Source organism: Marmota flaviventris, chromosome 10 (assembly GCF_047511675.1).
Source record: "Marmota flaviventris isolate mMarFla1 chromosome 10, mMarFla1.hap1, whole genome shotgun sequence".
In the NCBI taxonomy this organism is placed as follows: domain Eukaryota; kingdom Metazoa; phylum Chordata; class Mammalia; order Rodentia; family Sciuridae; genus Marmota; species Marmota flaviventris.
This window is the reverse complement of record NC_092507.1, coordinates 116,520,069-116,546,286: the sequence shown is the minus strand read 5'-3', so window position 1 is coordinate 116,546,286 and position 26,218 is coordinate 116,520,069. Positions and strand designations below refer to the sequence as shown.

The 26,218-nt window shown below is 39.3% G+C and overlaps 2 protein-coding genes across 2 annotated transcripts in view; both read left to right on the top strand.

The window, feature by feature from the left end:
* LOC114079111 (T-cell surface glycoprotein CD1a-like) overlaps positions 1-17,600 on the top strand; it is a 47,354-nt gene extending 29,754 nt beyond the window's left edge. Inside the window, exons 9-10 of the mRNA XM_071618289.1 lie at positions 11,106-11,202; positions 16,109-17,600. The gene's annotated coding sequence lies outside the window, so the exon portion shown is untranslated. The remainder of the gene's footprint in view (positions 1-11,105; positions 11,203-16,108) is intronic.
* A 99-nt stretch (positions 17,601-17,699) lies between these two features.
* LOC139701314 (T-cell surface glycoprotein CD1a-like) lies at positions 17,700-21,458 on the top strand. Its single transcript, XM_071618288.1, has 5 exons — positions 17,700-18,846; positions 19,605-19,883; positions 20,066-20,179; positions 20,685-20,775; positions 20,952-21,458. The coding sequence occupies exons 1-5, from the start codon at positions 18,552-18,554 to the stop codon at positions 20,992-20,994; spliced, it is 822 nt and encodes a 273-aa protein (XP_071474389.1). The 5' UTR covers positions 17,700-18,551; the 3' UTR covers positions 20,995-21,458.
* Positions 21,459-26,218: the final 4,760 nt, after the last annotated feature.

Genomic DNA, 26,218 nt, shown 5'->3' with positions numbered 1-26,218 from the left:
TCAACTCTCTCTACTGACTCTCTGCTATCTTCACACACTCAAGGCTGTGCCTCTCTTTGCACCATCATCTTATTCCCTGGATGTTCACTCAGCTGCTGGGACAGTCCCTCAGTCTCTCCCTTTACTCCCATGAACAGCTCCTCTGGTTTGGTCCAAGGCAAAGTCACACTCTCTCTCAATTTCTCTCATCCCCCAAAAAACTCCCCAACCACCTTGTATCTTCAACATGGAAGTCGGGGTTGTTTGAAGTGCCAGACCTGCCCAAGAAATCTGCAGTAGGGTCTGATCTCAGGACCTGCCATGGTCACCAAATTTGTAAACAAAATCTTGGTCCTCATCCTCGATGCCAATCCAATAATGAAGACAAAGTTTCCAGAAAAGGAAAATGTTTTGTTGCTTTGCTAGCAGGGGAGAAGCACAGGGGACCCCTGTCCCAGAGCCTGTGATTCTCTCTTCCATATACTTTACCCCTGTAGATCAGCTTTGACTGCAAGATTGTATAAAATCCTTCAAAGGTCAGACTGTGTTATAGTAGCACACCTTTCTCTTAGACAGATGTATATCTATAGGTGGCCCAGTCAGCCAAGATCTTTCTTCTCACGATAATACAGATATGACCGACAGAACTCGACCCATGTCTTAGGGCAAATAACAGGTACAAAAACCAGAGAGAGACAAGAAAGAGGATCACTGAAAACATGGCTGGCAGATGGGATCGTTTGAAACAGACCTACAGGTACAAATTTCTTCCACTTAATTTACCTCTGACAGACCAACTCCAACTCCAAGATTGTACAATAATTCAGAAACCAGGCTCTCTGCATGCACACTGGGGGACTCATGAGATGGACAAGGGTGTTATGACTTCCCTGAGTTCAGTTTACTTTCTCTCAACGTGGGCCACAGTGGGGCAAACTGTACTACACAGGAGGAGAGGGGGGAGCTCCCCGAAGCAAAAGGAGCTTTAGCAGCTGCTGGGGTTGTGCCTCAGTCCCTTGTTTTACTCCCAGGAATAGCATCTCTGGTTCAAATGAGGCAGACACCCATCTCCTAACTCTCCAGCAGTTGGCTCTCAAGTTTGCCAGCCATGTTGTGTCCTCAGCATGAAAGTGGGGTTCCTTGGAGAGCCAGGCCTGCCCAGGAAAGCTGGGCAGAGGTGGCTCTGGTGTACATCTGGGGTGCCAGATTTGTTGCTATAAACTCAGTCCTTGTCCCTGATGCTAATCCAATAAGGAGAACACAATTTTGAGAAAAAGGAAAAAGTTTTATTGCTTTGCTAGCAAAGGAGACACACAGGGAACTCCTATCCCAGGGGCTGTGATTCTCTAATTGCATTTCCTTGATTAGTGATGTTGAGCACATTTTCATATGATGTTAGGCTATTTGTGAACCTGTAGAGAAATGTCTATTCAAAATTTTGCTTTCTTTTAAGAAATTATATCCAAATCCATTGACATGTTTTTATTCAAATCCACCATGTTGTATCCAAATGATATCCAAGCCCACCTATGTTCCCTTATAGGAATTTTACATTTTTAGATCTTATATTTTGATATGCAATTCATTTGATTTAATTTTCATATACACTATAAGGTAAGGGTTCAACTTATATCTCTTGCCTGTGGATATCCAGTTTACCCAGAACCATTTGTTGAAGTGACTCTCCATTCTCATTTGGATAGTCTTGTCCAAATGACCTGACCAGGCATGCAAGGAGTTACTACTGGGCTGTTTATATGGTGATATTCATCCTCATGTCTGTCTTATGCCAGTCCCACACTGTCTTTAGTTCTGTAATAGGCTTTGAAATCAGGGAGTGTGAGGCTTCATTATTAATTTAGTTTTGACTCTTTGGGGCCCTTTGAGATTCCAAATGGAATTTGGGATGAGAGGTCATAATTGTTCTTATTCTAGGCAAATTCAGTGGGCCTACTTCAGGAAATATTTTCTCCAAAGAGGATTTCCTTTTGTCTTCTTACCACTCCAGAGGTTCAGGTTCAGCATGGTGGTTTAGGACTTAACTCTCACTTTCTTGCTATTTCAAGGATGATCATGCCTCTAACAGATGTCCTAGGGGAATTCATTGCATCCCTGAATTCTTTTAATTTTGCGCATCTGGACTGGCTCCCTGAAACTCTCAGTTGCTGGCTGCTCTATTTTCTGCTGTTTTGGAGTTAGTGGTCTACTTTTTGGGCTTGAACTCTGTACCCTGGAAGCCCGATTCTCTGGTGCCCTGTTGTGTCTCCATCTCTCCTCTGCTATAGAAGCTCCAAGGTCAGCTTTTGTGTTTCCATGTGTTCCTTAGTCGTGTATCTTGCTTTTCTTAAAAATACTTTTAGTTGTAGATGGACACAGTACCTGTATTCAATTTATTTATTTGTATGTGGTGCTGAGTATCCAACCCAGTGTCTCACACATGCCAGGCAATTGTCCAACCACTGAGCTACAAACCCAGCCCTCTGTTTGCTTCTGAAGGAGTGTGGGTGGAGATCTCCATTCTGAGACAAACAGAGCCCCAGAGAACATGTCCCATCTGTGTTCTGCTTTTGCAGTATGAGCTCTTAGGTTTCTGAGAGAAAAACAGAATCCTAGATTCCAGAGTTTTACATGTAACTACCCTTCAAAACACCCCTGCCATCCTGCAGGAGATAATTATAAAGAGAGCCAGTTCAGTGTAAACAAGATAATAAGACTATAATTTTCTTTACAACCTGACTACAATTTTTAAACACAAACAATTTTCTGACTGGCACATGGGAAAAAGTGGAAGATATTCATTCTCATGGCAATGCCCCAAACAAAAACGAAAAAAAAACCCCTTAATATGTTATAAAACTCAGACTTGACCATGAAACACTGAAGAGTGGTGGATGCAGGGATTGGAGGAGAAAGTCATTAAGGAGTGACATTCTGGAGGAATAGGTGGAGGAGAAAGCTTGCCAAATACAGACAGTGAGGTTCTGACATTACTGGTGGCAGGGCAGGGAGAATGGAGTACAGAATCCTCACAAATAAAGGGCAAGTAAAGGGTACTTGACCTGGTCAGGTAAGGTGGTGCATGCCTGTAATCTCAGTGCCTCAGGAGGCGCAGGAGGAGAATTCCACAACCTGAGCAACTAAGGGAGGCTCTAAGCAACTTGGTGAGTTCCTGACTCAAAATAAAATTTAAAATGGCTAGGGATGTGCTCAGTGGTTAAGCACCTCTGGTTTTAATCCCCATCACACCTCCCATCCAAATGCACTTGACCTACTAATTTTCACTAAGAACAGAGACAATGGTGCTAAAAAGTAGAAAAAAATCTCTCTAGACTTATTTATTCTTGTTATGCTTGCTTGGAAATGAGGGTCTCTGGTACTACTGATCCTAAATGTGAAACTGACCAGGCTCCAGGATCACACATTGGAAAAAAGTCCAAGAAAAATTAGACTTGGGCAGGAACAGCTGTGACATTGGGAAGAAAGACTAACCAGCAGTAAATTCAACCTTAAGCACTGCTTCCTTGTTCAAGGTTAACTAGATCTTTGGTGAAATCCAAATGATAACCTCTCCACTTTAGCAATGATACAGAGAAAAGAGACTGTACAAGTCTGGTTAAAAAAAATACAAGGCTGAGTTGCATAACTCAGCCTCCACTATTATCTACATACAGAAGGTCCCTGACTTACCATGGTTTGACTTATAATTTTTCAACTTTACAGAGGTGTGAAAATGATATGCATTCAGAAGGAGCTGTATTTTGAATTTTGATCTTTTTTCCAGGCTTAGTGATATGCAGTAGAGTACTTTCTCTAGATGCTGCCCAGAGGCTGTGAGCTACAGTTCCCAGGCAGCCACATGACCACAAGAGTGAGCACTCCATACTCTGCAGTGTAGTGTGTCGGTAAGCTGTAAAGTTCAGTAGGTTTGGTGTATGGAATGCATTCTTGACTTGAGATGTTTTCAACTTATGATGGGTTTATTGGGCTGTAAGCCGACCCTAAACTGCATAGCATTTCATTGGCACATCATTGGTGTATGATATTTGGCACACCAGAAAATATTTACAACACATTTGTGCAAGAGGGGACCCATACAAAAATCAACAAATAAAAAAATCAGAAAACCCAGACATAAGAACTATCAGAAAATTATTTTAAAAGTACTATACATACACTTGGAAATTTATAAACAAAAAAACGAAACAAGTGGGTAAATATGAGGAATCTCAAAAATGAAGGGAATTTTGAAAAAATCTCATGAGTCTGAAAAGCAAAAACAGCAGATGACCTGAACAAGAGAAGTAACACTGTGAAGAAAGAGAGTCAGTAGAAAAGAGAGTCAATAAAAGATAACTTAGAGGAAAATGGCTCAGGAATTAAAATATCTCCATAGAGCATCTATGGCTTGTGCTGTAATAATTGCACTGGAAATTCAACCCAGAGGTGCTTTACCAATGAGCTGCAACCCCAGCCTTCCATTCCCTTTTTTATTTTGCGATGGGGTCTTGCTAAGTGGCTAAAGTTGACTTTGAATTCATGATCCTCCTGCCTCAGGCTCCGGCGCCTCCTGAGGTGCTGGGATTACAGGTGTGTGCCTCTGTGCCCAACCGGAAATGAAAGTTGTTTAACTAACGATTATTTTTCCCCCAAGTTAATGAAAACTATCAATTAAAGAATCCTAGTAAGGGATGGGAGGTAGCTCAGTAGAGTGGAGCCCTTGCCTAGCAGGCACGAGGCCCTAGATTCTGATAGCATCACACACAAAACAATTAACAAGCAAACAACTCCCCCCAGACACCCCAAATGCCTTCGGATCCTAGTGAATCCCAAGGAGAATAAATACAAATAAAAATATGTCACAGAGTGTCAAAGTCAAACTGTTGAAAAACAAAGATAAGGAAAAACCTGAGAAATAGCCATGACAGAGCACACACACGGGAACATTGAGAGGGACTGCAGTCGGCTTTTCTTCAGAAATGTAAACTAGCATGTAATGGAGCAGAGGAGGCCTTTGAAATGCTCAGACCTAACCAACAAAAAGCATCCCACCTATTAGAATTATACATCCATCAAAATATCTTTAAAAATAAAGAGTAATAAAGACATTTTATGATGACTGGAAGCTGAGGGGATTTGTTGCCAGTAGACCTATTGAAAAATGCTAAGGGATGCCCATAACCTAGCTACTTGGGAGGCTGAGGCAGGATGATCTGTTTAAGGCCTTAAGGCCAGTGTGAACAACTTACTACAACCCTACCCCAAAGTAAGTAAGTAAGTAAATCAATAAATATATAAATGTTTTGGAAGTACACTTCAGTGTTTGCATGCTTGTCTAGCATGTGTGAAGCCCTGGGTTTAATCCAGACTACAGAAAGAAACCTAGAAATGTAAAGAGAATACAAGTTATGAAGTCAGGTATACAAGACTGGAAAGAATTGGCAATATTAAATGTGTAGAATTTTTGTAATGATAAAACATTTCATATAGAAGATTCAAAATTGTAAATGTTAATGAACTTAATAACAAAATTTTAAAATTCATAATGAAAAAATTGATAGAAACAAAAGGAGAAATAATTACATCAAAATCCTGGTTGGGAGATTTTTTTTAAAGCATATTCACACTAAGTAAACAAAATTAGTGAGGATAGAGAAGACTTGGACAATCATATCAATCAACATGACCAAATACATACCTATTAGACATCATACCTGACCAAATTCTGAATAGATGTTTTCTTCCAACACATACTGAGTATTCTTTGTTGTAGGTCACATGTTGGGCTGCAAAAGAAGTTTCCATGAATATGGAACGATTGAGATCACTGAGTATGTTCTCTGATCACAATGCAAATGGATTTGGAATCAATAACAATAAGACATCTATAAAATAGTTAGAATATTTGAAAATTAAGCAGCACCTTAAAAAGGATAATAAAATTGACATCTCCTAAGCAAGAATGATTAAGAAGCTGGGCCCAGTGGTACACACCTTTACTCAAAGTTACTGGGGAGGCCAAGGCAGGAGGATTACAAGTTCCAGGCCAGCCTCGGCAACTTAGTGAGAAGCTCTCTCAATAGATAATTAGGACTGGGAATGTAGCTCAGTGGTAAAGCAACCCTGGGTTGAAATCCCAGTACCAAAAAAAAAAAAAAAAAAAAATAATCACCACATAACCAGTATTAATAATTAAAGACATTACTGCAGACTCTATTATTAAAAGGATAAGATGGGAATACAATGAAAATCTTCATGGTAATATATTTGAAAATATAAATTACTTGAAAAAAATACTTAAAGAACACAACTTTACTGAAACTGAGACAAGAAGTAAGTGAACATCTGAATAGCTCCTGGGCAATTCGCTATTAAAACAATATATATTGAACACGTAGTAAATAAAATAAAGTAAAATAATAGTTCTACTACATATTTTTTAAAAAACCCTCCTACTAAAGAAGTATCCTGGCTCAGAAAGCTAAGTGAATTCTATCAAACCTTTAAAGGAGAAAAGAAAATACAATTTTACACAAAATTTTTGAAAAAAAAAAAAAAAACAGAGATTGCAGCAGTCCCCAATTTGCTTTATGAGGTCAGGATATTCCTCACACTGATACCTTAAAATGAAAGTATAACAAAAAAAAAAAAATACAGACAATATTCCCCACAAAGTTAGATACAGAAATTCTTAACAACACATAATGAAACCCAGTAATGTAAAAATGATATTTTATCATTGGCATATGATGTTTATCCTAGGAAAGGAACATTGACTTAATATCTAAGAATCAAAAAGTGTAATTAATCACATTAACAGCCCTTAGGAGAAAAACCGTATGTCCATCTCAACAGACACAAGTAAAAGATTTGAAACATTCAACATCTGTTTATGAGAAGAACTCTCAGTGAATTAGGAATTCAGGGAAATGTCCTCAGTTTGATAAAGGACAACAAAAAGCTACACCTAATCTGATATGAATGTTGACATTTTATGCTTCCAAGATTGGGAACAAAGCAAGAATATCTGTTTTTGTCATTTCTATTTAGCATTGTGCTAAATATTTTGATATTATTAAAAGTTAATAAGACAAAAGGAAGGAATTAAAACCATTAAGCCTGAGAAGAAATAAGTCTACACATATTTATCAGTGACTCAGTAGTGTATAAAACAGAGAATATTTAATTGTGTTCTGTGGCCTTTCTCAGTCTGGATTGATCACAGTTTGTAAAGTCTGTTGGAGAACCAAATTAGCAAAATCATAATCCAATTCAGGACAAAGAGCAATTAGAGAGTATCTGATCAGAAGTGCAACAAGGAGTTAAACAAACCATTTTTGCTTCATCAAAAATTTTAAATAAATAGCAATACCAGAAAATCCCAACACAGAATACACTTTATGGTAGATATAATGACATGTAGGAACAGTTGAATTTACTATAATTACATTTCATAGAAATAAAGGCTACAAAAGAAAACATACAAAACCTTTATTCAATATTTGATGCATCAGTCTTTTTACTATGTAATTTTTATAAAAATAATTTATATAAAATATTAAATTATTTTATGTAAAATATTTTATGACAATAAATATACTTTTAATAAGGAATACATAAAATTTGAAAAGATGGCAATTATTTTTAATCATGGTTTTAAAATAATGGAATTAGCTTGCTTATTGAAATTAGTTTGGTATATTTTGTCAGGAATACTTTAGTCTGGAGATTTAAGAACACAGTGATCTCCAGAACACTGGAGAAATTAGGCTTGTTTAGATTACAAATGCAGTTTGCAAATCTTATATAAGGCTGACCATAACCGTAGAACAAAATATGTGGGAAGTAGCCCGGAGGCAGATAAAATCCTCCATTTATAGCACTGTCTCACCTTCAAAGCTCCCCACACCAATATAATTTATTTAAAAGTACCAAATTGAGTTTCCCTGTTCATCTTAGAGTAGTGGCTTAAGAAAATGGTCCTAACAGACAAACAGCTGTCACTGCAGGTGAGCATTCTACAGCAGGCACCAGAATTTCAATTTGGAACAGAGGGAGACAGCAAGTTTTCTATTTAAACACTTACTGACACTTGTGGATGTTTATATTTCACCACTAGGTGGCGCAGAGAGCTAAACAGTTCAACTAAGGCAGTGGAATGTTTTGAGGCTTTGGGAAAAAAATGATTGATTTTCTTATCTTTTGTTTTTAATTTTAATTTTTGTATGTATTACACACACACACACACACACACACACACACACACACACACACACATATATATATATATATAACTTGTCAATATAACATGATAGTAGCAGATGCCTCTGTACCATCCCTACTGAAGCAATTGAGATAGAAGCTAACTTGCCCTGCACTGTATATCCTCTGCATCTTTGCCCCAGGATTTTTTCTTGCAATGTGACTGGGACACCTGAGAGAAGCCACATAGCATTTGTGAATGCTCAAAACTGCAAGTGTCAGGGAGGTAATACCTCACAGGGCAATCCTTGACTATTAATGGATGAGAGGTTATGAATATGTGCTCTCTCAACTCTCAGGGAGGTAGTTCAGGGTCGCAATCAGTATGCAGGATGAGGAGCTCCCAGGTAGGTCAGACCCTAGTTTTTCATAACTGTGACAAGGCTGATAACTTCACTGTTGTGGCTTTACATCCTTTCCTGTTGTACCTTTCTTAGTGTCCCACTCCTGGGACCTAGCGTCATGTCCCCAAATAAAGTTCTATCTTTAAAGCTCCCAATATCAATATAGATTACTGTGATTTTTCTCTTGTTTTTTGCTTTAGGATCTACATTGTGGAAGAAAACTAAGCATGATCCACTACTATTTTCAAAAGAAATTTTTAAAAATTTGTTTTAATTAGTTATGCATGACAGTAAAGTGCAGTTTGCTATATCATATATAATGGAGCATAATTCCTCCTTCTTCTGATTGTACATGATGTAGAATCACACAGGTGGTGTAGTTATATATAGGGTAAACCATAGGGTAATAATGTCTGATTCGTTCTACTGTTCTTCCTTCCTCCTGCCCACTCCCCATCCTTCACTCTCCTCTACCCAATCCAAGGAAACTCTATTCTTCCCTAGCTCCCCCTTCCATTGAATTAGCAAATGCATATCAGAAAAAACATTCAGCTTTTGTTTTTTGAGGGGATTGGCTTATTTTGCTTAGCATGATATTCTCAAGCTCTGTCCAAATGCCATTATTTTATTCTTCTTCAAGGCCGAGTAATATTATATTATGTGTGTGTGTATATATATATATATATATATATATATATATATATATATATTACATTTTAAAAATTCATTTATCTATTGAAGGACACCTAGGTTGGTTACATAGTTTAGCTATTGTGAATTGAGCTGCTATAAATATTGTTGTGGCTGCATCATTGTAATATGCTGATTTTAAATCCTTTGGGTATAAACCGAGGAGTAGGATAGCTGGGTCATATGGTGGTTCCATTCCAAGTTTTCTGAGGAATCTCCATACTGCTTTCCATAAGGGTTGCACCAAATTGCAGTCCCACCAGCAAAGTATGAGTGTACTTTTCCCTCACATCCTCACCAACACTTATTGTTTTTTGTATTCTTGATAACTGCTGATCTAACTGGAGTGAGATGAAATCTTAAGAGTAGTTTTGATTTGCATTTCTCTAATTGCTAGAGATATTGAACATTTTTTCATGTATTTTTTGATTGATTGCATTTCTTCTTCTTGGAATGCTCTGTTCACTTCATTAGCCCATTTTTGATTAATTTTTATGGTTTTATTTTTTTTTGAGTTCTTTATATATCTTGGAGATTAATGCTCTATCTGAGGTGTAAATGGTAAAGATTTTCTCCCATTCTGTAGGCGCTTTCTTCATATTACTGTTTGTTTCCTTTGTTGAGAAGCTTTTTAGGTCAAATCTGTCCCATTTATTGATTCTTGATTTTACTTCTTGTGCCACAGGAATTTTGTTAAGGAAGTGAGATCCTAAGACTGACATGCCTATAATATTGAGTGTTTTGTTTTTTGATTTTTATTAGAACCCTGTGTGGCTTTGCTTGTGACGTCATTGAAAAATTCTTTTAGAGGCTAAAGGTGTAGAATACAAAGGAATATTCCTGGCATTCATGTTTTTTATTATTTGGAAAACAGTATCTTGAATACCATGCATGAAACAATTCCAGGCACAAAAAAATACACAAAAAACAAGTTTAATCAAGTGCCAGTCATTTTCTAGAGTACATTTGGAGGCAGGCAAAACCTTCTCAGCAATATCACTATATATACAGAAGCTTGGACAAGTGCACATGAATTGCTAAGGAGTCTCTGCATGTCATTTTAAAGACCAGGAATATGAAGGAAAGCATGACCAGGAGAGACCTATCTGAGAAAAGAACAGAAAATAGGTTTCCAGAAAATGGAGCACAAGACAGACTCAAATTAAAACTGTTCTTTCTTTTTATTTTTTTCCAGTGGTGGGGGTGATGCTATTTTTAAATTATTTTATTGTGAAATGTCAAAATAGATAAGGCTTAGCTCAAATATATAAAATTAAAAGAAAAATTATACATTCAACTGTAATACAGCAAAGGATATTGGTTCCTTGGAATCCAGTCAAGAAATAGAACATTGCAGTATTGTGGTTTGGTGTGGTTTGTTCCCCAGAGGTTCATGTTCTGGAATCTTGGTTCCCAATGTAAAGTATCGAGAGGTAGCAGATCTTTAAGGGATGAAGCATGGGGAAGGGGATCAGGTCATGGGAGCCCCACTATATTTGGATGTTGAATGTCCCCATAGGTTCATGTGTTAAATGTTTGGTTGCCAGAGTGGGGTTAATGGGAGGTGGTGTAACCTTTAGGAGACAAGTCCTTAGGTCATTGAAAGCTTAACCTTGTTGGGATTTGTAGGACCTCTGTCTCTTCCTCTATTTTGTCTATCTCCTTTTTGCTCCCTGGATTATGATGCCAGCAGTTTTGCTCTGTCATGTTCTCCCAATATAACGTGCAGTCTCACTGTTGTCCCAAAGTTATGGGATCACCTAATTGTGGACTGGAGCCTCTAAGACTGTGAGCCCAAAACCCCTTTTATTCTCAGAAACTTAATTATTGCAGGTATTTCACTGATGGAAACCGGCTAACACAGGACACCACCCTGGATTTCTCAGCTTTCTACTGAGGAGTTAGAGAAGTTGTTTCCTGAACTCTGAAGGTACCATAGGTGGTGGTTAGTGTATAGGTTCAAAGTCAATCCTTTCTGACTTCTTCATATATTTCTGAATTAAAAATCACTTGAGATAGTCTCATGGTTATGTGTTCTCACTGCCTTGGTCATATCTGATTATTTCAGCCCAAATTCTGGTTCCAAGACTAAGTCCATGTGAGCAGTGCTAATGAAAATAAAACATATTTAATGAAGCTCATTCTTTTCTCTGTACTTTCTTTGATGTGCTGTTTTCATGGTTGGTTAATATGTGCTTTTCTCTAGAGTTTCAGCTTTTATCTTTATATCCTTTTTAATCCTAGTGTTGAATTCAATCCTTGCTATATTGTAGACGCAGATGGAATGCCTATTCCAGGAATAACAACTATATAAAAAAGTTTGTTTTACATTTGTTTTATGTTCTGAGTTTCCTGGATCTCTTGAAAATTCTCTTTGAAAATAAAAATTATTTTTCAGACTCATTAACTCTACTTTGGAGATTTTGCCTTTTACCAATACTGAGAGTCACATATTTCATTAATTCTGGAAAATTCTCAGGCACAATTTCTTTAAGTATATCATTTTCCATTATGTTTTTGTCTCCTTATAACATTCTCATAGGACTATATTGGGATTCAAACTAATGTTTGTCCCTTTTGTTTTGTTGTTGTTTAGTTGATGCTGGAATTTAATCCCAGGCCCACTCTACCACGTAGCTGCATTTTTATTTTATTTCTTTGAGATAAGGTCTCACTAAGTTGCCCAGGCTGACCTCAAAGCTGCAAACCTGCTACCTCAGTCTCCTGATTCACTGGAACAAATGGTGGGACCCACCTCATCTAGCTACGCTTTATATCTTTCAATGCCCCCCATTTTTCCCAAAAGCTTTCATCTGTATATTGCATTAGAAGGAAGTTTTCAGACCTTCTGATTCAGAAATATTTCAAAATTATTTCTCTTTTGTTTAGTCTACTTTTTGAGTTTGTATACAATTATAGCAATAACAGTAGTTTTAAGGTTAAATTTGCTTTACAAATGTGTCTGGTATTTTTTTTTAAATCATGTCCCTTTTTTGTATGATTTATTTTTCTTTTACCATATAATTCTAACTTTAAGCACGTAATTTCCTATGTGTGTGTTTTTTGGGTCAACTAAATTTCCTCTGTCAACTTTCATTCATGGTGTATTATTTTAATCTCTACCCTCTACATTTGAACTGTGGCTAATTAAGGAAGTCTTTGTGTGGGTCATTTTCACAGCTTGTTGGTGGGGGTTCTCCTAATCAATTTTGCTTTAAATTTTACCTGCTTTCATAGAGGTATTAAAAATTTACAATAAAAAATTTGCTCCCAGGATGTAGTCTTTCTATTCACACATCAGACACTAATCTCTAGGATATATAAAGAACTCAGAAAGCTAAACACCAAAAAAAAAAAAATAATAATCCAATCAATAAATGGGCCAATGACCTGAACAGACACTTCTCAGAAGAGGATATACAATCAATCAACAAATATATGAAAAAATGTTCATCATCGCTAGCAATTAGAGAAATGCAAATCAAAGCTACTCTAAGATATCATCTCACTCTAGTCAGAATGGCAGCTATATGAAGACAAATAACAATAAGTGTTGGCGAGGATGTGGGGAAAAGGGTACACTCATACTTTGCTGCAAATTGGTGCAGCCAATATGGAAAGCAGTATGCAGATTCCTTGAAAATTTGGGAATGTAACCATCATTTGACCAAGCTACCACTCTCTTTAGTCTATACCCAAAGGATTTAAAATCAGCATATTACAGGGACACAGCCACATCAATGTTTATAGCAGCACAATTTGCAATAGCTAAACTGTGGAACCAACCTAGATGCCCTTCGTAGATGAGTGGACTAAAAATATGTGGCATATATACCCAATGGAATTTTACTCAGCAATAAAAGGGAATAAAATCATGGCATTTGCAGGTAAATGGATGGAGTTGGAGAGGATAATGCTAAATGAAGCTAGCCAATCCCCAAGAAACAAATGCCAAATGTTTTCTCTGATGTAAGGAAGGGGGTTCATAGTTGGGTAGGGAGGGGGAGCATGGGAGGAATAGATGAACTCAAGATAAGGCTGAGGGGTGGGAGGCAAAGGGAGGGAGCAGGGGATTAGCAAGGATGGTGAAATGTGATGGACATCATTATCCAAAGTACATGTATGAAGACACGAATTGGTGTCAACATACTTTATATACAGTTAGAGATATGAAAAATTGTGCTGTATATGTATAAAAAATAAGAATTATAATGCATTTTGCTATCATTTATTCTTAAAAAAATCAATAAAAATTGCAATAAATTTTTCTTATTATGAATTTTATTCCAGGATTATGTAAGTAGATATTTTTTAACTCTGAATTCAGAACAGTGATTTGTAATTTTCAGAATGAGGAAAACAACCAACCATCATTTAGCAAACAGATATACCAGCTTCCTTTCGTATATAATTTGGTTCGATTTTTTCCTAGCTTCTTCTGTCTCAGAATTGAAGGTATGGAAGAAGCCTGCATTACAATTCTGACCTTGTTTGCCCAGACCTAAGTCCTGAATTTCAGATCCAGGAGACCACAGCAGCCCAACCTGTAGGGAACTTGGGTGTACACTGGTGCCAGATACCAGTTTTACATGTCTTTGCTTTTTTCCCCCAAAGGACTTCCCTTATTTTATTCTAAATGCTGCTCTGCATTTAAACTAGTTTAAAATGTAATCTCACATTTCCTGGTGTTTTCTACTGGCAGGTCTTTTTAACCTATTGTATGAGGCATCTCGACAGAAACAACTGCATAACTTTGTGTTTTACATTAACACAGAGGATTCCAAGGGCCATGTGATAAATTATTTTACTGGGATTGTCAAGGGAGTCAAGGAGGAAGGATGGAGGTTAAACTGAATGGATAGAAGGGAGAAACAGAAGAGAGATGAGGTCCTGGGGCTGAGATAAGAGCTAAGTGAAGAATGATGGTGAAAACCTGGGGAGGGAAAGAGGAGAGAGAAGCAGAGTAGGGAAGAGAGGACACATGGGTGGGTAGACATGGAGCACAGCAAGTCACAAAGAACGTCACAGCCACAGGATAGCAGCTAACATTCAGTTCCTTCCTGTCATTTTACATTCAGGGACACTCAGGCCAGGCTCAGGACATTGCAATTTGGTGCAGGTGTTCTGTACGCGAAATCACATGAGTCTCAGTCTGAAGCTCCATTTACTGCAAGAAATTTGCTATGAGAGGAAAAAAACACACCGGTTATATGTAAGAAAGACAGAAAGACAAGAGAAAAACTTGAGGAAGTATGGATGGGAAGGAGAAGCACAGTGCTGGCAGGAAGTTAGGACAGGCAGTGGGTTTCTCGGGGAGAGAAATTGAGGTCTGTGTTGGTGAGGAGGGGAAGTCAGATGGCACAGTGAGATCCTGTGGAGGGGGGAGCTCATGTCCTGGTTCCCGGGGAAGCTGTGTGGGGAAGGAGAAGTTCAGGAGTTGTGGTGCGTGCAGGGAGCAACAGTTAGAAGTGTTAGGAAGAACACAGCATGCTGGTAGCCTAAGCAAAGATGAATCAAGAAGAAGAATCCTGAAGGAAGGTCTTGTTACAAAGAGAAGAATCCTGTGATGAACCCAGCCTAATTCCATCTTGAGTTTGGGAGCCATTTCATCACAAAGTCATGAAAAGTTAATTTGTGTTTTACTATAAATGACTGTGATTTCTAAACTTGTTTGGAATGCCTGCCCATGCCTTGAACCCACCCATGCCTAATTTTCCCTGACCTGGTAACAACCCTCTCTGAAACCTCATAAGTTCTGATGTTTGCATTTGAATTTGCTTCCTACCTTGAAATATCATGCCATGTAGATCTTTAACCTACTATCTGCCTTTGTATTATGCTTGTCAAAATCCTGTTATCTGTAAGTTTTCAAGATACCCCCATTTCGCAACTTTTTGTGCTATAAAATTGTGTTCCTAGAGAGCTGGGGTACTGGTCTCTAGCCCAGGGTTTTCGGGAAAGACAGTCCTGGCCAGCTCTGGTGTACACCAATGCAAGCTTGCTTTAATATGATTTAAAATTAGAGTCGGTGGTCTTTTCTTTGCATTGGGGTTTAACATCATGGATGCCCCTAAAATAGCAGAATCACCCTGCCTGGCTGAGTTCTATTTGGCATAGATCTTACTCATCTGGATTTTCATCATGTTTTCCTGTGACCAGGGAGCACACAACCATCAGTGATCTGTATAACCATCTCCTCTCTCAAAGATTTTTTCTTTTTCTGGTCCTGGTCACTTCCCACCTATTTTATCTCTTATTTTTTTCTCTATACTCTTGCTCTCTCTCAGCTCCCCCAGATCTCAGCCTTCCCCAGGCAGCTCCCAATGGTCTCCATCCTTTCCTCTCTCCTCCTCAGACCTTGTCTTTCCCCCTCCACAGCTGAGAGCTCACTCAGGGGTGCAGTGGACTGGGGAGCTGCAGATCCTCAGTGGGACTCTGACCCAAGCACCAGCTGCTACCTGCATCCTCACCAGGAGCCCTCTGCCAGGGGAAAGTAGAGGGGAACAAATTTTGAATTCTTTTTCCACTCCCTTTATGCTTCCCTTGTTATGGTTTAGGTATGAGGTGTCCCCCAAATGCTTATGTGTGAGACAGTGCAAGAAGATTTGGAGGTGAAATGACTGGGTCTTGAGAGCCTTAACCCTATTAGTAAGTTAATCCTCTGATAAAGATTAACTGAGTGTAACTGTGGGTTGGTAGGTGTGGCTGGGGAGGTGGGTTCCTGGGGATGTGACTTTGGAGCATATATTTTGTCCTTGATGAGTGGAGCTCTCTCTCTCTCTCTCTCTCTCTCTCTCTCTCTCTCTCTCTCTCTGCTTCTTGGTGGCCATATCCAGACCTGCTTTCCTCTGCCACACTCTTCTGCCATGATGTCCTGCCTCACCTTGGGCCCTGAGGAGTGAAGTTGACCATCTATGGACTAAGAGCTTGGAAACTGTGAGACGCAAAATATACTTTTCCTTCTTCAAATTTTTCTTGTCATGTCCTTTGGTCTCAGAGGCAAAAACGCTCACTAAAACACCCTTCTTCCTCCTTCTCCTGCATCTGTTATATCCTTCTTTTTCTCTTATCAGCTCACAACTTTTTGGTCCCAGAACCTCATTCCTTATTTAGTTAATTTTCTTTGCTCTCTTTCCTGTCCAACTGTAACTATCTTCTCCTTGATTTTGCCATCCCACACTCAAGAGCAGCAGTCATATATTTTGTGGGATCCAGGGAAAAATGAAAATGTAGAACCTTCTCTGAGTCATTCAGGTTAATATCACAGAATGCCATAGAATGGGTGGATTATAACCACTAAAAATTATTTTTCACATTTCTGGAGTCTGAAAAGTCCAAGGTCAAGATAGATGTAGTTTGTATTGAGACCTGCATTTTGGTTCATCAAAGATACCTTCAAAATATTTTCACATCATGGAAGGTTTATTTGGTCTCTCTGAGGTCCCCTTTATAAGGCACAAGTCTCATTTCTGAGATGGAGACAGCATGACCTAATCACCTCCCTAAGGCCCCACCTCCTAATACCATCACATGGGTGGTTAGGACTCCAGGATGTGAATTTGGGGAAGACATAAAGATTCAGAACATAGGAGGTGTGTGCTCAAAAGGGAGGGGAGGGAGTGCTTTTAAAGGTACTAAAATTCAAAACTTCTTATTTCAAGGAAAGGTTATGTCTCTGTGTTTTTATTTGACTTGCTAATGTTATGTCCCTTGGGCACAGGGATACTTACGGGATGATTGCAGGAGCACTTAGACACCTGGGCTCTGCAGTTCATGACTTCAAGCAAGCTTCCCTGCCTGGTTCCTGCTACCCCAGCTGCTCAAATGATCCTTACCCTGGCTGAACTGAAGTGGGAATTTGAACTCACCCTCCCCACACTTGGCACAGGAATGAGCACTGAGAAATTGCAACAAAATTATATGGAGATGCATTTGGTACTTGGAATAAGTGTGGACAAGTTACAAAATGACTTGGTGCAGACTTTAGATGGTATCACTGCCCCTGTGTTCTGCCCACACACTGTTGGGTGCATGTGCCATTCTCCCTTTGTGTCTGCAAGTCATGGGGCAGTGACCAAGGCTGATGGCAGATGGGGCCTTCAGAGAGACATGGTCAGTGCAGTGGTGGCAGGATGGAGGTGGATAGGAAGAGTGTAGAGTTACCAGGGCCCTAGACAGTGAGGAGCAGGTGGAAAGGTGCTGCACCTGTGGTGAGGTTGTGGGAGGGAGAACCCTACAGAAGCTGGGGAGGCTCTGTGAGCTCCCATAGAAGTTTCACTGAACTTTGCTTATGAAACACAAAGTCAATAAAATTACTATAAAATTCAAGGTGGTGATCATGGAGCAGTAAGTGTATTATTGGACTGGCTGCATGCCTCCCAGAGTACACCCTGGATACAGGATCCACAGATTAATTATTTGATACTTGGTGTAGAGGACAATCCAAAGTGATTCTGAAGAAGTAAATAAGTAACCAGTGATGTCAGCGATATGAAGATGGTGGCATGGGGGATGGGGTAGGGAAGAGGACACATGGGGGAAGAATTCAAAATTATTCAAATAACTCAAAATGCTTACAATCATGGGATCAATACCCAACACTGAAAGAAGAGTTCCTAGGGGTATGGTGACTTTCAGTGCCACATAAAACATGTTGCATAGCAGTTGAAATAGGGGAAGATGATCAGGATGGAAATATGAGACAGTGAGAGAAGTTGGAAGACTGGGCAGAGACTCAGAAGAGCAGGGGAAATGGGAAACTGAGTAGGTGGTCAGGGTTTGGGGTGGAAGCAGATTTTCAGGCAGGAGAGGTCTGTCTGTTGGTTGAATACGGAAGTCAGAAGAGAGGTCTGTGGGGTAGGTTTAGAACAGAAATCCAAGGACAACTTTTCTTAAGAGAAAGAGGTAGCATCTGCAAGTGCCATGATGTCTCTGCTACTCCCCTTGTTAGCTGCTCTCTTCCCAGTAGGTGACAGTGAATATGGTAAGAATTGTGGCAAGAGACCTGTTAGGGGCAAGTGTGTGTGTGTGTGTGTGTGTGTGTGTGTGTGTGTGTGTTGATGGTAGTTTCCCCTGCACATACCTGGAGAGAACGAGTGCCAAGCTGGCCTCATTCTGCGTGTTCTTACTCAAGCCCTCTGTGCTGTCATGGAGGATGTTGATAGAGCATGGGACCCTGGGGGGCAGCAGATGTCAGCTAAGGTAACGGTGGCTCTCCACATTTCCAGACTCTGAGTCTTCCCACTCTGACAACTTTCTTTTCCTAGTCTCTCCCTCCCAATGTCACATTTCCCCACATTCTATCTATTCTTCATCACAGGGTTTGAGGAGCCTGTCTCCTACCATCTCCTCCAGACGTCGTCCTTTCACAACCATTCCTGGGTACATCTGAGCTCAGGCTGGTTGGGGGAGCTGCAGATTCACAGATGGAACAGCAGCTCTGATGCCATCATTTACCTGTATCCCTGGTCCAGGGGCAACTTCAGTAACAGGGAGTTGGTGGATCTGGAAAGGTTTCTCCGGGTAAACTCCATTGGAATTCAGGAATTTTACACTGATTACTTCATGTCTGAAGGTGAGTTTAGTTCCATTGCTGGGGAGAAGAAAGCTAAGGTTTCTCAGTGAGCTTTTTTATCTGTGGTGCTGGGGATTGACCCCAGCCTTGTGCATGTGAGGCAAGCTCTCTATAAACTGAGCTGTATCCTCAGCCCTCAGTGAACTTCTTATTCCTGTAGTAAACAGCCTACGCTGTTCCGAATCTTACTTCACTCTCTTCAGCATAAAACTGCAATCACACCCTGGGAAAGTGCTATACACCAGAACCCAATTCTTCAAAAACTTCAGTTTTTGCCACTTATGAACTGCTCCCTCATTGCCTGCGGGGCTGTGCGTTATTATCTCCCCTCAGAGGCATCCCGTGGCCACTCTTTTCCCCAGAAATCAGCCAGGTGCCTTTAGCTTCCTCACTCTTCGGTTGACTCCTTAAAGTGTGACTTTCTCTCCCATTTCATTCTTCAGTCATCCCCATCTAAACTGCTATGGTTACCATGGATACGTTCACCCTGGTTAGTTAAGGTCTCAGCTCTCTCACATTAATTCCTTCACCCCCCACCATCACTATCACCTTTGAACAATCCCCTCCCTTCCTCATATTATCATCTCTTCCTCCACCTCCAGCTCCTACCAGTTCTCCTTTCTGTGAACCTCAGACCAAACCACACTGTGGTCCATCCCCTAAACTCCCCAAACTCCCTTCTGCTTTTATAGTCTTTTGCTTTCATCTCATTTCATTTTCTCCCCTTTCTCCTCTAATTCATGACTCTTCTTCCCCAGATCCCTTTGATCTACAGATTGCAACAGGCTGTGAACTGCACTCTGGGAAGGGCTTCCTAGGCTTGAAGCATGTAGCTATCCAAGGATATGAGTTCATGAGCTTCCAGAATGAAACATGGTCACCATCTCCAGAGGGTGGAAGAAAGGCCCAGAAAGTCTGCAAACTGCTCAGTCAGAACCAAGACTACACACAGAGGTTACAGAGGCTCCTCAGTGACACCTGCCCACGTTTCACCTTGGGTCTTCTAGATGCAGGGAAGGCTCAGCTCCAGCAACAAGGTCAGTCTTGTAGCCCATCTCAAAGAATTTTTCTATTTTAAAGTCAAATTCAGGATAAAAAGAGGATATCGAGTGACATTTCCAGAAGGGGGAAGTATATATCCATGTAGTCTCATGTGGAGTTCTGAACCTCTCAGTCTATGTTAGAGTCTGTGTCTGGATGTGTTTTCTGTCCTTTGCAGTGAAGCCTGAGGCCTGGCTGTCCAGTGGCCCCAGTCCTGGGCCTGGCCGTCTGCTGCTGGTGTGCCATGTGTCTGGCTTCTACCCAAAGCCCATGTGGGTGATGTGGATGCGAGGTGAGGAGGAGCAGCAGGGCACTCAGAGAGGTGACATCCTGCCCAATGCTGATGGGACGTGGTATCTCAGAGCAATCCTGGATGTGGCAGCTGGGGAGGTGGCTGGCCTGGCCTGCAGGGTGAAGCACAGCAGCCTAGGAAGGCAGGACCTCGTCCTCCACTGGGGTGGTAAGAGTGGGACCCAGGCTGGAGATGGGGGGAGGCAGTCTGCTACAGCAGAGCTTGAGGGCCAGCAAAAATTTGGGAGATTAGGGATTTTAGACTCAAAAGAAGACAAATATTTTAATCCAAGGAATGGAAGAATTAAACATGAGGGATCTGCAGATGCAGAAATATGTAGGATAGAAGAAGGATTCCCCTCTGAAAAGGGATAAGAATAAAATAGGAGGAATGATTGGTGCAGTAGAAACTCAAGGAAAATAGTTAATACAGCAAACAGGGAGTGTGTGGAGTAAAACGGGGAATGGATTGGAAACAACGTCCTGGTGTCCACTTGAATCTGCAGCACCTCCTAGTGCCCTGGGCTGGATCCTCTTGGCTGTGATAGTGGCCCTGGCTCTTCTGACAGGTCTTGGATTTTGGTTTAGGAAACGCTGGTGAGTTCTTTGTATCCATCTGTCCTGTTCGTCCCTCCTCCCCAATGCTCTTCCCTTCTGTTTTGACTTTTTCCTCACTTTCCTTCTCCTCTCAGCCCCATTTCCATTTTCTGCTCAGTTCTCACCTCCACCTTATGAAGGTCTGTTATTTCTCTGTTCTCATTTGGTTCACTTAGGACACACTGTGAAGCTCCCTGCAGTGCTGTCCCTTTGAAGTGAGGACCCAGCTACCCAGGTGCCCAGTCTACACCTGAACACCACAGGGTGATGACATCACCTCAACTGTCCTTGTGAAGCCTCTATAATTTATCTGGTTTATGATCAGTTACCAATATGGGCTCAGTGGAATCTTGCAGGATGTGTGTTCTGACCTGGGCTGAGACTTCACCTGTGAATGGAATAGGAACCTAGCAATCTCTGCTGGGTTAGATATAGTGGATCATCAGAAGAATTCCAGGTGTCACATCCTCCAGGGGTCCTTCCTAGATCCACAGTGGGGAGCCATCTCCCCTCCATCTGTGTGTCCCCACCTGTCAACTGTACCCCTCATTGTCTACTTCTGTGGCGGTTGTGTAGCTTTGTTTATTTCTTTCAGTTTTTAGAACATAGAGAGCAAAGCACGTGCTTTTGAAGTATCTGTATCCCTGGTGAAGTGTCTGGAATAAAAACCTGTGTTGAATTTATGTAAGGTTTGCAGTTTTTTTTCTTTTTAAATTCGCTGCCTTTGTGCCACCTGAGTTGTAGTTGAGACATTTCATGCTGGGTAGAATTTCCCCAAGTCATTTTTCAGCATTGAGAAACAAATCTAGGGATGAAATCATACAGACCAGAAGTTAGAGGTAAAGTACTCACAGAAGAGTCCTGCTCCACTGTAACCAAAGCCTGCATGACCCTGAATTTCTCAGTCCTATTGGTCAGTATGCTTCCTTGAGTTTTCTCAGGTCATCAAGTTGGGTGTCCTCTTGTTGGAGACTGAAATCATCCTGCTAGATGCATACAGACGTCAGGGGACTCAGATGATCTCTACTTTTGGTCGCAACATCCTTTTATTTCCTTCTTCCTCCCACTTTCTTCCTGAAGTTGGCTATTCCTTAAAACATACCTCTTTTATTTTTTTAAAATACAAGTCCCTATCTTTTTCAACTTTTATACTACTTTGGTTTTAACTGTGGCATGTGCATTGGTCCCTCTCTGGGACATTTCATGAATTTTTGTCAAAGCACTGACCGGGAACAAACGTGGTGGTTATGCTCCTGAGGAAGTGAGTGATTTTGAAGTTTCCTTATTCTTTTCTTCAGTTATATTAAGGCACGATATATTCTGTCAGTGTTTTGAGGGATGAAAAGAAAATTTTGCACAAGATTAAAAATTTATAAAATAAACAAAGTATGTAAATAACCCATTCCCAGATGAAAACCCCTAAAGATGAACATATATTAATGATACTCAAATGCACTAGTAATTAGAGAAGTGAAAATTAAAAGAAAGTGTTATTTTACATTACCAAATGGGAAAATCAGAAATCCAGAGAAACCCAGTGTATGCAGGAATGAGCAATAGTTGGACTCCTCCTGCACTGATGTGGTGAAGTGATAGGTAGAGCTTGTGGCAGTGTCTTATCTAAGTACGTACATGTTGTGCTTGAAATCCCACTTCTGAACATAATGTCTCCACAGTTCCAAGAGGGAATATGCAATGATGTTTTTCACAACAATTTAATGCTAAAAAGGTGTTAGAAGCATACCTGATATGTTTACCCTGTGGTAAACATGTTACCACTTTAGTGAAATGTGGCAGATGCACACTATGGGGTCCTTTGTTGAGGCCAGACATGGGCTAGACGTAGAGTGGTGTGGGAAGGTCTTTAAGAGCACGCTAAATGAAATGCATTATGCACGAAGCATCTTTTAACACAAAAGCAACACATTTTAGAAGACCATAGATAGAGAAGGATGATAGATTAATATATTAAAATGTTGGGGAAAGCAAAAAAATTGGGATAAAAAATTAAATGGTTTGAATAGTTAAATAGAAGAAGCACAACTGGGAGGAGGTATAGGAAAAGGAAAGAGTGGAATGAACCTGATATAATTTTCGTGTGTGTGTGTGTGTGTGTGTGTATAGTTGCTGGGATGCAACTATCTGGTTTTCTGGCAAACTTAAGGGTAGATAGACCTTAAGTCATATATATATATATATAAATATGTCACAGTGACTCTCAGCATCATGTACATCCAAAAGAAAGGGATCTGAAATAAAAGAAGGTATATTCTATGCTTATATAATTATATCAAAATGGATTTTACCGTCATGTGTAACTAAAAAGAACCAATAAAATGTGAAAAGAGCATTAGAGTGAATTATACTCATGAGGAAAATAATTAATACAGGAAAATTAGTAACCCAACAATCAGTAGTTAAGGTTCCAAAGACAGAACAGAATGCACAAAAATGTTGTAAAATTATTATGCGCTGTAGGAAAGAGACTGAACTGTACTAACAGATTGTGCCAAGGATACTTCTCAGGGAAAAATAATAAATGTATAAAGTCATATAAAATACTTAGATTTCTAAGTACAGAATAAAGTACCTGCAACATCAAAGCTCTCTGGTTGGTAATGTGAGGGTTTTTACAAACATTATGAAAGACCATAAAGTAGATTAATTTTTTATAATTTCTCAATGGTGGCACTAGTGATTAAAACAAAGTTTTAGCATCCTTATAACTTAAAAATGTGAAGGCTTAAGCCCTTGAATAGCTTACAATTATCAATCAGCTTACAAATCCATTATTCAATTTATAATAATTTATAGTTCCAAAAATTATTAAAAATTACTTACAAAAATATGCACATAATATTAAAATGTATCAGTAATAATATCAGAATAGATTCCAGGGGAATATACTGCCAATAAAATACAGAGAAAACTTAAAAAATGAGGCCTATGATACCTTATTCACTGGTTGTATGTGGGTCACAATTATTAGAGGACCATAAGATGATTAAGACAGGCTCATTTACATATTCGCAGAGTCTAGAAGAAACAACAATGAGTTGCTCAGGAGAAATTTCCAGGTCCTGAGGCCGCATGGAGATTTTCCCTATCAGCTCTTGTACTGGAGAAACTATTTGATACCATGGACAACATTCTCAGGAGAGTCGTTTTAGTAAATTTTATGAGATTCATAGTACTGTGTGATACTGTCCCTTAAGGAACATGATTATATTAGTCTGAAGTAAGAATTAGGAAAAGTAATTTTATACAACACAACTTGACCTGGAGCTGGGATGCAAGTATCTGGTTTTCTGGCAAACTTAAGGGTAGATAGACCTTAAGTCATCTAATTGAACATATAAACTCCAAATATCCCGCATAACTAATTTAAATTATTTTCGGTGTAAGAGCAAATTTATTTTATGTGTTTAAACTTATTCATCTTGATGTACGTGTGTATTTAATATGTACATATTTTAGACAAAAAATATTTAAAACAGATGTGAACTCCAATATGGGCATAATATGTCCTAAAAAACAAACATAAAAATCAACAAAAACCATGCACAGGTCTTATTTTTTTCCCCAAAGGGCTTGAATATTTTAATAGGCTTGATCCATATTAACAGATTATTTTCTACAACCTTGTGCCAATATAGACTCCATCCAAGTATATCATCAAGAAGTATGAGCTCTGTGGCAAATTATGTTACCTCTCTGAGCCTCAAATTCCTAACCTGTCATATAAGAATTTTAGTATCTACTTTATTGGCCAGGGTTGTTGGTTATGAATAATGGGAATTTATTCTTACTCATTTAGGTTTGGAATAAATTTTATGATAGGATTTGAGGAGATTAAAGAATTGCTGAGAAGATCCTTGGACTCCAAAAATGTGCTAGAAACAGAGCAGGAGCTACTGGCCCTATGCACGGTCTTTGAGCTATTATTTTCAGATTCTCATTCAGACAAAATGGGTTACCAACTCTATACTATATACCTAAATGGATACTAGTCTTGGGAAAAATGGGGTTATGTGCCAGAGACCACTGGTTGTCTCCCAGAATCTGTTTTATACTTCCTCTAGAATGAATCCCCCACTCCTTTCTGAATTATTATCTGGGATGAAAAAAAGCTACTTTATGATTGCTGTATGTATATAGGTGACTCTATGACCAGTGTGATTCTGCAATCTGTACAATTAGGAAAAATGAGAAATTATACCCCAATGACTTAAATGTATGAATTGCCAAGATCATTGTAATGTCATGTGTAGCTAATAAAATAAAACTAAAAAAGCTACTTTTCTTTGTTCAATCAAATAGAAGAAATCTTTCAACTTGTTATGGTCACATGGCTTCAGTCTGATCTGTGGATTTTTTAACTCCTGCAAAGTGTATATGAAGACAGGAAGTGGTAGGTCCAGCACTTCTATTTCTCCTCATTGCAGACCCACACTCTGGAAATGTTCTCAGGGATGAAATGACTTTAGGAATGGGGACAAAGGATGGTAAAGACCAAAACAAAATGAAACAAAATTGAAAAATAAAAAATTCCCCCAAACAAAAGAGGAAGCTGGGAAACCAATCCCTGACACCATGGAATGCCCTAACCACTTAAAAAAAAAAACTTATTTCTAGTCTTTTAACAAGGGAGAGAAACATAACTACATCTTTTAGAAGATATTATTAATGTGAGTTTCCTGCCTTGTGCAGTCAAGCTGAATGCCAAAAACATCCAGATTTTGATATCAATACTCCAAGATTCAATAGCCTGTTAGTAATTTATGTCCAGGAAAATGGTCTTGAGAAGTTAGTGGAGGGTGTCCATGGAACTTAGAGTTAATGTCAGTTCCTTTTCCTTTCCCCCTAGACTTCTTTTGACCTGTCTTTATTTCTCCTATCCTACCCCTACTCAGACTCAAGGAAATAAGCTAATACTTCACTTCAAAGTCTTAGAGAAGGAAGAACAAATGAATTCCAAAATCAGTAGAAAACAAGAAATAATAATGATCAGAGCTGAAATGAGTAAAATTGAGAATAAAAAAGCATAAAATACCAGATCAATGCAACGAAAATTGTATTCTTCAAAATGTTAAGTGAGATTGACAAACCTTTACTTTTACTTTAACAACAGAGAGAAGGCCCAAGTAAACAAAATTGGAGATAAAACAGAAGACACCACCACAGGCACCTCTGAAATCCAGAGGATCATTGGAAACTACTCTGAAAAGTTTACTCCAATAAACTGCATAATCTAAAAGATACTGAAAAATTTTGAGACACATATGACCCCAAAAAATTGAACCAGGAAGATATAGAAAATCTAAACAGACAATATCAAGTAATAAAAATTGAAATAGCAATTAAAGTCCTTCAACAAAGAAAAACCCAGGACCAGATGGTTTGTCAGCTGAGCTCTAGCACACAGTTAGACAAGAGCAAACAC

Bases quoted from the DNA above. Each gene is read 5' to 3' on its own strand.
- LOC139701314 (XM_071618288.1), top strand. From the start codon at position 18,552: ATGTCACATTTCCCCACATTCTATCTATTCTTCATCACAGGGTTTGAG. The intron at 20,180-20,684 runs GTGAGGAGGAGC...TTGAATCTGCAG, and splicing joins GTGGGTGATGTGGATGCGAG to CACCTCCTAGTGCCCTGGGC. The intron at 20,776-20,951 runs GTGAGTTCTTTG...TGGTTCACTTAG, and splicing joins TTTTGGTTTAGGAAACGCTG to GACACACTGTGAAGCTCCCT.